General features: G+C 39.4%; 1 protein-coding gene across 1 annotated transcript in view; it reads right to left on the bottom strand.

Moving 5' to 3' along the window:
* LTBP3 (latent transforming growth factor beta binding protein 3) overlaps positions 1-11,969 on the bottom strand; it is a 275,491-nt gene extending 263,522 nt beyond the window's left edge. The window contains exon 1 of the mRNA XM_063437804.1: positions 10,916-11,969. Within this exon, the coding sequence (XP_063293874.1) occupies positions 10,916-11,156 (241 nt within the window). The 5' untranslated portion in view covers positions 11,157-11,969. The remainder of the gene's footprint in view (positions 1-10,915) is intronic.
* Positions 11,970-12,868: the final 899 nt, after the last annotated feature.

Raw genomic sequence — 12,868 nt, 5'->3', positions numbered from 1 at the left:
CAGAGGAACGCTCCTGGGTTCCAGCCTCTGATGTCCATGCACCATCCCTCCTTCGTTCCTATCATGCCCGCTTCCCCATGAAACCCGGACCCACCAGAAGAGATGGGGGGAGTCGTTGAGGGGGAGGTACTGTCAGGGTTTCTTTGCTGTTTTAAACAGCAACCCTTTCTGTTTCAGTGATTGAGTTTTCAGCTGCAATTACTATGAGCTGCTTCTGCTTGTTGCCACGGTTACTCACCTGTGAGTAGTAAACAACCCTGCTGCTAATCAGTTCTGCCTATTTAAGCAGCTAAGCCCAGAACCTCCTTGCCCTTGCGTGGTTTCCTGTTTCCCAGAAGTCTCCTTGTTCCTGTGTTAACTGTTTGCTCCTGGTTCCTGACTCCGGCCTTGTTCCTGACTCCGCTGCTCTCCGTGCTCCTGATCCTGGCTTGTCTGACTACCCGCTCTGGTGACTGACCCCTGCTTGATTCCTGGACTTTGCTTTTGTTATTTATTAATAAAGGTGTGTTTGCATCTACTTCTGTCTCTGTCTGGTTCCTGGTCCCTGACATAAGGCCATTCTTGCAAGTTTGCAGGCATGCAATCTTGCATAACCACTTCACATCTAGAATGGAGTAGAAATGATTAACAAAATTTAGCGATCACTTACTGGCCTGCAGAGGAATGAATGTATATGCCTTAAGCCACTGGTGTGTAGATCATGCCTCTCCAATCCCACTCGTTGATTCTCTGCCATTAGGAATTAAATCACGTTGTTTAAGCACCCGCCTCCCCCCCCCTCCCCTCCTGTGATTTATAAGGGCTCCCTAAACACTTACTGTAAAGAGGTCTAATGTTTAGATGTCTTTATTGTACAGTTTGAATTTATTTTCTTCTGCACTATTAATAGCCGTGTAGAGCCTGCAGGGCCTTGTGTTTAATTAAACTTCACTTAATAGAGCAGCTAAAAACTTCCAATATAAACACAATGTGCTGTACAACATGATGAAAACAAAACCTTTTTTTGGATGCTTTGTGAGTCACTGCCAGGGGAGTTGTGGCTAGGGCTGCATAAACAGGAGACTTGTTCACAAATCCCATGCAGCTGTTAATCGCTGGATGAACTGATTTGTTTGTGATATGCCAAGCAAATTGATTTGTTTGTCCAGTGAAGGGAGGACACATTGCTTTGTATAAGCCTTGACAGTTAACCATACGGGCTATATTGCCGGTTCTACAAGGGGATTCTGAAATTAAAACGTAAAGCACAGCTCACAGGAGGCATGGACTAATGTTTGAGTACATTTCTTGTCGTACATGCATATGTTCTTTTGTTCACAATTTAGAAACGTTTTATTCTAAATGTATTTCTTTTTCTTGGGTGCAGGACAGTTGGTTTAATTTTTATTATATTTCTTTTATCTATTATCGTTAAAGCTGGAGAGGCATCATGGGAGGTTTAGTTCTGAAGATGAGGTCCTAGCTTGTGGCCATTGCTGAATTATACTTTCCCTGAACCATCACATGATTAGAGGAGAGGCCCACTTCTATTGGAATTTTTAGAAAGTTTTTCCATCTGTATGAAATCATCCCTAATTACCCCATAAACATACATCTTAACTTTTTTTTTTTATAATCCACCCAGAATCTACTATGATTGCCTTAATTTCCTCTGAGCGTCTATCCATATATGTACTGTTCTAATTTAGATTGTAATTGGACTGCCTGAACTATGACACCAAGCAGTTTTACTAAGCACTAACAGGGTTATTCACTAAAGTGAAAATTCAAAGGGAGTTTTAAATTTAAGGTCAAACTAGCCAAAATGGAAAAAAAATCTTTAAGGGTAGCAAACAGAAAATGGAGAGTTGAATCAGTGAAATGAAACAAGCTAAAAAGGGGACATGGATACAAAAGTCGATATGAGATTTATCCAATACTCTCTCTTGGTATTTGCACAAAAGATGCGTTAACGAGAACAAAAAAAGAATATCCTCGTACACAAGAATCTAGTGTGAAACATTTCTTATAACGCCTCCACCAGTATTCTAGATCAGAATTTCGACAAAGTTCCCTCAATTTCCATCTTATTAGGGAGATCAGCACACAGGTCTACTTCAGGAGATCTACACATACAAGATTATGCTTTAGCTACTAATAGGAACAGATACAGCAACAAAAGCAGATAGATAAAACATAAGCCCCTGTCTATTCCTTAGTGGTGCAACGATTAGTCACTACCTTCCCATTTAAGATATAGCAGGGGCTACTAGAATACCTTGACGTAACTGGTGTCTACTGTTACCAGAGTTTAAGCCCACCTCTAGGCTCTAGATAACTACCTAACTACTACAGTAATCAATTCAATTTAACAGAGTTCCTATGTCAGTTTCTCTGAATCAATTGTCTCCCTATAATATCAAGTACTATCACAAAGGTGTCATAACATGCTAAAATATAGTAATCTAACTCACAAAATGGGTTGAAAAAAAAATGCAATATGCTGCACCGAAATGCAACAAAAGGCCTGTCTTTGGCATTTATAGTAACAAAGCTATTTTGACGGTCTATTTTCAAGTCATCTGAGACACAAAATCCGGTGATAGATAACATATAGGGTGATGATATTTTTAATACCAATCAAAGGTTGCCTCTTTTTACAGAGGAGTGTGTATAACAAAAGTGCTCAAAAGAGTCAAAAAGTGATTTACAGGCAGCTCAATACACTAGTGTGGAAATATCCTCTATTCCACTGAATAAATTTAGTAGATATTGGTGCGGTGTAAGTGACAAGGACCTACACCTATAAGTGGAGCGCTCAAACACAGATAAATCTTACCAAAACGTAGTCTCATTCAATGGTAAAATATGGGGTACATGTCAAAGTAAAATACAGAAAATACAATATAGTGTAGATGGTACTGAAAAATGGCTTCACAGTGATTAGAATGATATCGTGCTGAATATTACACTCACATTTCAAGGAGCCTGTATGTAGAAAACACTGGCTCCGTATAAAGGCTTGTGTGCTGTTATGGTAGCACCACCCTCCTACTTCGGCTTGAAGAATTTTGCGGGAACACGAAAAAGAAGGGAAGAAAGCAGACCAATGTGTAGACTTATGGTGATAAATGACACAGATATGTGTTCAATAAATTGGGTGCTCACCTGGTCCTGAGCCTACGAATCCCGGCTCTAGGTGTGTAGGTTTTGTGGCAATTTGAATGGGGATGGCACTTCCCCTGTGAGGATTCCTTGGAGGCTCCAAAAAGGACTTGGATGAGGTTTTGAATAACATGCAAAAATAGTGCAAAGGTGGAGCGCTTACAAATAAGGGGGAGTGGCCAAACGGACTTGGCTGGATGGCGATCACATGATTATGTGATGTCACTTCCGCCAACCACCCGGTTGAAAACAAGCACTTCCGCCAACCAACATTGCCCACCAATGAAAAAATAGACAAATAAAGGCGTCAACATCATTAACCTATTAAAGGTACACACACACACATTATGTGAAATTGAATCTGATTGGACAGAATGAACTTAACTCATTAAAGGGGAAGACCCAGATGGCATTTAAAATGGAGGATTCAGAGGACTAACATTACAGCTGACTGAAGAAGCTCTATTTGAGAGTGAAACGCGTATTGGCCATTTTTAAAGGACTTTTATTTGAGGACTTTTATCATCTTTGTTTTTATGTTTATTTTAAACTAACAAATTTTTATTCAAAACCTCATCCAAGTCCTTTTTGGAGCCTCCAAGGAATCCTCACAGAGGAAGTGCCATCCCTATTCACATTGGCACAAAACCTACACACCTAGAGCCGGGATTCGTAGGCTCAGGACCAGGTGAGCACCCCATTTATTGAACACATATCTGTGTCATTTATCACCATAAGTCTACACATTGGTCTGCTTTCTTCCCTTCTTTTTCGTGTTCCCGAGAAATTCTTCAAGCCGAAGTAGGAGGGTGGTGCTACCATAACAGCACACAAGCCTTTATACGGAGCCAGTGTTTTCTACATACAGGCTCCTTGAAATGTGAGTGTAATATTCAGCACGATATCATTCTAATCACTGTGAAGCCATTTTTCAGTACCATCTACACTATATTGTATTTTCTGTATTTTACTTTGACATGTACCCCATATTTTACCATTGAATGAGACTACGTTTTGGTAAGATTGATCTGTGTTTGAGCGCTCCACTTATAGGTGTAGGTCCTTGTCACTTACACCGCACCAATATCTACTGATGATATTTTTAGCCAATACATTTTCATGTAGCTGGAGGGCTTTGTACACATTAGACTGTTTTCCTTTTATTCTTTGCACTCTATAGACCACTACTAACATTAAACAGACAATAAGTGTCTTAATTATACACTAGTGAAGAAATCTCCAGCTGGGTGTGGAGTTTTTTCCTTGTTCCTATTTTTGTGTTCATGTAATAATTTATTAAACTAAAATGTAATTTACAACACGAATAACATATCTTATTTACCCAGACGGATTTCTAAACACGCCTAATGTAGTTTAACCCCTTAAGGACCAAACTTCTGGAATTAAAGGGAATCATGACATGTCACACATGTCATGTGTCTTTAAGGGGTTAAAGACACTTTACTGTGATTATTATTGTTGTAGAGCTCTGTTACACACTCAGACACACCAACAATATGGAACTCCTACAAACGAGAGACATTAGGATAGAAAAGAGGGACAAATGGGTTTGGACAACAAATAGGGACAGTCCTTCCTAAATAAATCAATTCCCAGTCTTAGTGAAATATAAGAGGAGTGTCTCATTTGGGAATATAAGCAAGTGATAATAGATTGCTGTGACGCAGTAAGGATGATGAACTGGTACTTTTGCATCACACAGCCATGTTACAATGCTGCCACCTGTTTCATGTGTTCCCTATTAAGGGTTAATAAGTATGTAGGGGTTTAGACAAATACCCCTCTCTGTCTCATTAGAAATGATTTTACCTGAAGCTCACGAAAGCAAGGTGAATTGTTAGGGTAGAAAAACCACCTAAGAGGTTTGCCTTGACGTGGTAGGTGGGCTTGCATCTAATGGCCATTGGGGTTATTAAACAACCTCCATTTATTTAAATATGCATAGGGGTTTGGGCTAATGCCCAGTTAACTCTTTCTTTCTTTATTTGCTTGTTTTGTATGTATTGGGGCTGATGTGTACTATGGTCGTTGCTGCCGCCCAGTAGTAGTGGGAGTTTGAGTGCAGGACTCATTTTTGTGTATGATGAACTGGTACTAAGAGTTGTATTATTAAAAAGAGTATATCTTATGTCCTGCAACATGCAATTTAATACTTAAGCCCTCTTTCTAACATTGTAATATGTATCTAATACTAGAAAATAAAAATAGTGCAAATCAAACTCAAGAATCCAACCCTTTTTTTTTGTACGAAGGGCATAAAACATGATTGTTATGTTGAGTTATTCAGAGTTCTCCACAAACTCAGAATTACAAAACTGACTATAGGGGAGTCTGATAATTTTTCCAAATCAGCTATTTTAGACTCACATAGTTCTCTTCACTAATATCTGCAGTGTAATGGTAAATAACCATTAATAGTGACCACTTTTCCCCATTTGTTTATGGGACTAAGTTCCCTATGATGTAGGCTGGGTCATTTAAAAGCAGCAGACATGTAGACATCAGGGGAACAAGATGTGGTAAGGGAAGAGCAATTTAAATACATTCATATATAGCACATAAATTCTTGCACCCAGGTGTCAGTGAACCTTGGCTCACCCTTGGCTTTGAGGATTAACTGTATGCACACTACATGGTTTCTTTAAGTGTAGATGCACAATGATGGTAAGCAATGGAGAAGTACAAGACTCTTACTTTTTGTTGAGTCATAACAGCTTACAGAACACAGTCATGACAAACGCAGTCTTAAAATATAAACATAAGCTAAGCAAAAACATTAATCATCAGAATAACCGAGGCTATCAACCAATTAAACAGTTACAAAAACAGCTTTAGTTTGTATAAAAGTATGAACTGTGAACCCATGGTATAGAAATGGATAGTATCTAGGATAGGTAAAGGGGATTAAAAAGTAATTGGTGTCATGAGCCACTGGAGCACCTAAGCGGACTCTGTAGGGGTCAATATTATAAGTTCAAACTCCTAGGAAACCACTCATCAATCTGCGAAATTAGGATATCAGCTGTTGGAAATAGACATTTGCCGTAGTCATCCCTGGATCCCATTTTTTTTGTACTGGTAAACCATATACAAAATGATGATTTTATCTATTGCCTACAGTGAAGCAATGAAGTGTTTGGCTACATACCGATAAATACCGTAAATACTGTACTGTAAATACTGATAGTAAGCTATTTTTTTGTACAATGAAATAATGGAGGTTGCATGGTAGAGCAGGAAAGGGTAGGATTGCCAGATAATTTGCTGGAAAATTGCCAGGGACTACATGACATTGCCAGCATAAACCATTTTAAGAAGGCTCTACTGTCTTCAAGACATGTAGAGTTCTGCACCATAAGGCTAAAGTTTCATAGGCTGGTTACTGCACGTGACATGCTCTTGAGCAATTATGGACCATAAGTACCTGACTCTTTGTCAGGTGTAAAACAAAATTGTATGCAGATATGCAGGCAGAAAATGTCATGTGCAAAATGCATGCTCATTGATGTGCTCTATAATAAATCATATCATCAGTCTAGTGTGCTAGCTGATCTGGTAGCCATAAGCCTGTCCCAAGGGCACCTAAATCAAGTGATCAGGTCATTTAGGGAGTCTGGTAACCTTATTTAATTGCAGGGAGTTGCAGGTAGTTGTCTCAAGCAACAAAGTCCTTCTGTCCTTAACTGCCATGCTACGTCTCCAAATCATTCAATAAACCACTTTCCTTCTACCCTATTTTCCGTTGGTTTAGTCTTAAGCCTAATTGTAAATATTTGCTTGATATAATAATTCAGAGTCATATTAAAAAGCTAATCTAAATAAGCCCATTCAGTTATAGGTAATATCAAGCTATAGCCCTAGGGAATGAAAAGATAAAAAAGTGAATTCAGAAAAATAGTGTTATAGAAATAAGATATCTATAAATAATATAGAGTTATAACAGAAACTACTCTGCATTCACATTTGTTCTCATCTCTGATTGATGGGTTCAAAGGCAACGTTTGATGAAAGTATCAGTGTTTAATCATGTTTGCCTAGCATATGCTGTTTGCAGGAACATCCACCTAGAAAAAAACACCTAGAACAGAACGCCAAGGCAGAGCAAGAGGATAATGAAATCGTCTGTCATGTGTGGCCACTCTACAAAATAGTGACATGTGGGATGAATGTGCTCTGTGAATCCTCTCCCACCTGTCACCAAGTTTGGACAGCCCACAGTGGCCCCTGGCTGGCATGCCAATGATCAGAGGCAGTAGAATAAACAGATAAAATAACTGCCAATTCCATGATTAAGCCAACTTAAACCCATTATCAATTTAGTATGTGTGTTTCTAGGTATATCAGGTATCAGGTATATCATGATGAGTTCCAGTGGCGTACACACAACCCATGGGGCCCCGGTGCGAAAACTGATCCGTGGGCCCCGCAACACATGGCGGTATGCACCGCGGTATGCACGCCAGTGCATGCAGATACACATACACTTAAAGGCAGACACCCAGACACCCAGATCACATCAGCTCAATGAAGTGGTCTGGGTGCCAGGTCCCTCTAGTTTTAACACCTGCAGCTGAAAACATAGCAGTTTCAGAGAAAGCTATGTTTTACTGAGGGTTAATCCAGCCTCTAGTGGCTAACTCATTGACAGCCGCTAGAGGAGCTTCCGCGATTCTCACTGTGAAAATCACAGTGAGAAGACGCTGAACGTCCATAGGAAAGTGTGTGTGTGTCTGTTAGCTAGTGTGTATGCATCTGTTCTTGAGAGTGTGTGTATCTTCAGCACTTACCTTTCTCCAGCGCCGGACTCCTTTGGCGCTGGGGATCTCTCCGCCCCAATCCGCCTCTCAGCTCCAAATGCGCATGCGCGGCAAGAGCCACGCGCGCATTCAAACCGCATTCAAAAAGCATTGAGTAATGCTTTCCTATGGGCGGTTTGAATGCGCACGTGGCTCTTGCACTCTTGTACTGCAGCCCACATACATAGATCCCTCCAACTATAGTGAGCGCCTATTACCCACACCTATATGCAGTGGTTAGTACCTACCAAAAGTGGTGCAAGGAAGGACATGTATAACGTCCTCAGGGTAATGGGCGCCCAAGGCCTTTTCATGCACATGAGGAGCAACTGCTAGCCCACCTGTTCCGATTAAACAGAACAGCTACTCTTGCTCAAACTGCCGAAAAATGTAATGCTGGGCATCATAGAAAGTTGTTAAAACGCACAGTGCATCTCTGTTTGCTGCATAGTAGGCTGTGTAGAATGCCAATGATGAACCTTATCCATCACCACAATGGGGGCATGAGCATCAGAACTGGACCATGGAGCAGTGGACGAATGTAGCCTGGCCTGATGAATCACATTTTCTTGCAGATCAGGTGGAAAATAATAAAACATATCTGCATGGTTTCATCTCGAGCTTCGTGAGGCTTTTATCGAACTAGTGCTGCACCTGAATAAATAAAACCCTGGGTGGTGTATACAAATTCCAATGTATTTTGATGAGCTTACTAAGTAATAAAACACAGGCAAACATACTGAGCTTCAGAGCAACTCATTACAACTCCCTGTTTAGTGAATGAACCCACTGGAATTTCAATAATTCACTACAGGCACTGAAACGTTAATATCCTACCCTAGTGCATCTAAAATATTTCTTAAAATAATATAAGTACGGGTTCAAATTCTTGAAACGTCAGTAATAACTTGAACTAACTGCCTTTAAACCAAATGCCTTATAATGCTTTGACTGGCATTCTGTTCTCTGAGAATGGTGGGATAGACTCGCAGAATACTCCTGGGAACATTAACTTGTATCTCACCATTCTGTCACCCTGCTCAAAAAAAAGAAAAGTCCCACATTACTCCCAATATCTCAAATTTCCAAATAGGGTCACAGATAAGCTGTAAAGACATAATTATGCTCAGATTCCCAACCTGCAGAAAAAAAACACTTTATTTTATGAGAGGGTTAAGTGGATCTGGCGGCTAGTTTACTCTTCATATAGAATAAGGCGTATGTACACAGTGATTTATATACACATTTGCTGTAGGTTAAATACACAAAGTTAAATGTTTTACTGCTTATATTCCGTGTGCTGTCCTCACCTCTGCAAACTACAGGAAATCATTTCACACCTTACAGGACTAAATTATACAAACACTAACCTCATAAACCCCTACTCAGCATCATATCTGTCAGTACTGCTTGTGTAGATAGAGGAATCCATCTTAATGTATAAATAAGTGCAGGCCTTGGCATTATACTTTACTGCATATTGCCAGGATTGGTACATACTTAGTCACTGGAATGTATGATCTCATACTGCATAACACTATGTCTGCATTTTAACTTACTAAGTAAGCAAGTTAAATTCTGTTTTTGTCACTATGCAACGGAAAAGAATTAGATTAACTGCCGTCCATAATCAAATTTCCAAATTTCTGTTTGTATCACCCTGCAGGTGCAATTGAATTGAATAGCGATGACCAGCGTTGGCAATGGCATCCCTTGTGTATGTGATCTATATTTCCCATCATGCCCAGCAAACCTAAAATGAAACATATAATCCTAGGCATTGTTTAGCCAGTGGAGTGAAGGTTTATAATAACCCATTAAATAAGTGGTACCATATTATAGTGGGACTAGCTAAAGGGTTTATTCAATAGTGTGTGCAGATTGAGGCAAAATGTGCCACGCTGGAAAACAAAATTCTTGGCTACTGTAACCTGTGTTTACAGGTATGTTGTCACTTCCCCACTAATCATTGTTCAGTAAATGAAAACACATTTTTGTGCATCCATCTGTCAGTTGAAAAGTCTATATTGAAATATTTGGCTGTTTTTGTCTTCCTTCTATTTGTCATTCAGCAGTTGCCTTCTCTATCCATCACATTCACAGTGTCAGTGAACAGAAGGCAACTGACTACTATCTGTATGACATTAGTGTTTTGCCGTACTATTCCATATCTGGAATTATCTAGGTTCAACAGTTCAATACCTTATATCTTGCACATTTTATCAGGGTACCCATCTTTCTTGTGTCTGTGCCTCTAACTTATGCAACGAAGTAAGAATATATATGGCTGTTTTTGAATAGAAATAGAAATAGACATGAGGTTTCTGTCTGAGCCGTCATTCTCATGGATGAAAAGAGTCCCAGCTATCTTTGTCAGTGTCACCATGCCACGCTACTTGAGAAAAGACAAATTGCAATTCCATTTTCTCTGTGTCCTTTATCTATACAGCAAGAATCATCAACTAGTTACGTGCATCTGACATGATTCATTGCTCAGCTCCATTATAGCTAGTTAATCTGACAATCTAGAAGGAATAGGTAGACCTCAGTTTCCATAATATATTTCAGTAGAGAGTTGAAAATAAGTTGTTTAGCTACAACGTTTTCTGTCATATAAAGAAGAAAAGTGAAAGAATAGTCTAAGCAGTAAAGATTTTGTCCCGAGACTGAACTGCTATGTGCCATATAGTGTTCCTTACTGGTCAGAGCCATTGATAAATGATACAATTGACATTTTCAGTAATTATTGCCATTGAGTTCACAAAACATAATCAAAGCATGGTCTAGGTTTGTAATGACACTGTAAACCTTCACATCATCAAATTAAACCCTTAGCTAATTTTTGTTGGTCACCAAATAATGGTTCTATCTATAGTGGCTACACATCATCCCATCACATGCATTTTTTTTAAAATTCACATCAACATTAGTCTGTCACTGCATCATATACTTACCCACTCTGAATCCAGAACCTGTAAGCGTGTCCGCTGAACCTCCATTTTCTGCTATCAGTGTCATGTTGCTTCCTGGCTTGCAGACATCATGACAGTATCCTTTATGACATGTCCTTTTACACACCACAGGGGCAAAAACGACCTTAAATCGCTCTCGTGTCAAAGAGAGAGAGAGGTGGCAGAAAAATGTGCCCAACCAAAGTAGGATAGGAAGCATCTGTAAGCTGCGTAAGGATGCCATGACTTCTCTTGTTTGTGTATATATGTGGCAATAAATATGTGTTTCTTTTCTTTACCTTGATGAAGTGTCACAGTATTCCATTTAATATTTCACTCATGTCTTGATTAAGTAGAGAATTAAGGTTGAGTTCTGTATGTGTGCTACCTTGTATTTTTTTATTTATGTTTCTCTCTAGGTTTCACCGCATGTGATACTGTGATACGTACAGCTTATCTGTCATTGCATGTCTGAATAAATCAGTGGATGCCTTGCATTTGGCAACAACTGTTTCTGTTTTTTAATGTGTCTGTAATGTTCTATCTTTGTCTTTGTACGGATGAAGTTTTGTTATGTTGTTATGTTATGTTGATCTCTTTGTTTGAATCTGATCTTGGTGGTTTAATTGTATCCACATACTTGTGCGTATTTGTTGTGCTAGTATATAAAAGTAAGTGTGTATATTTGTGTGACTGTGTATATGTGATCATAAGTGTATATTTTGCCTTGTTTCAGTAAGAATGTGTTTGCCGTGGTAATGATATGTGTTTTAGCGTTTGTCTCAGTATGTTAAGGATTTGGAAAAAAAGACGCAGATGAAAGTCAGTAGAAAATAATAACAGAAAAAAAAATCAAGCCAGACTGGAATGTGAAGCATGAAAGGAAGAATATATTTCACAGTGCAGTTGTAGAAAGACAGAACAGGTATAGACAGACAAATAGAGTGTACTAACTCTAGCCTGGAGCTTTAGAATCTTTTCGGAAGAAAGTTTTCCGGATAAGAGCCGTATCTTGAGAGCAGCCAGGGAAGAAACAGGGATCGAGAAAACAGGAAGACGGAGGAGGGGGAGAGAGGGAGCGAAAGAGGCAGGCAGGGGAGGAGAGACAGACAGGGCAGGGGGGAGCAGACTGGGAAAGGAGGAAAAAAGTGATAGATAGGACAATACTGGGATAGAAAAAAATTAGACAAAAGTAAGAGAGAGGGGAGAGAGAAAAGGATAATAATTTGTGACAGGATATAATTGAATCAATGTGAGAACTCAGAGAGGGACATACAGAAATACAGAAAATACAGATATAAATGCAGACAGGTTCCTAAATATTAAACTCTTTGGAACTTATGTCTTATAGTATTCATCTGGCTATGTGTGATGCACTTCTCACCCATATTTATGCACATTAATAGCACAGCAATGTTAACGAGATAGATAGATAGATAGATAGATAGATAGGGCAGACAGATATAACTGAGCCAACGTAAGTGGGTGAAAATGATGAGGGCATTGAGAGGTGAACTACGCAACATTGACTGGGAAGGTAATTTTTTTAATTTTCCATTTTTCCATAATTGTGTCAAATTCAGATATTGCTTACAGTAATTACTTACGGTTAAAATCCCTGCTGGCACAAAGAAGATCCAGGTATAAGTGGATACATAAGGGTTCACTCTGTCAGCTGGATCTACAATTAGTGGCATGAGACTGACAGATGCAGCGCTGCACATAGGTAATTAAATCCTTTTAAATAGCACGGCTGAGTGATCGCACTCAGCCGCAGGGTTTCTGAGCCTGCCCCCAGCTTTAAACAGGGAGCCCCAAGCATCTTTTGATATCTGAGAGTCCCCTCTGTCAGCTGGGTCCAGAATTAGTGGACCCAGACTGACAAATAAGCTAAGTGCATCACTCAAAGTGAGTATTGCACTTCAAATATTTTAAAATAATGTTGCTAAACAACAA

This window comes from Pelobates fuscus, chromosome 12 (assembly GCF_036172605.1).
Source record: "Pelobates fuscus isolate aPelFus1 chromosome 12, aPelFus1.pri, whole genome shotgun sequence".
NCBI lineage: Eukaryota > Metazoa > Chordata > Amphibia > Anura > Pelobatidae > Pelobates > Pelobates fuscus.
This window is presented reverse-complemented; position numbering and strand designations above follow the sequence as displayed.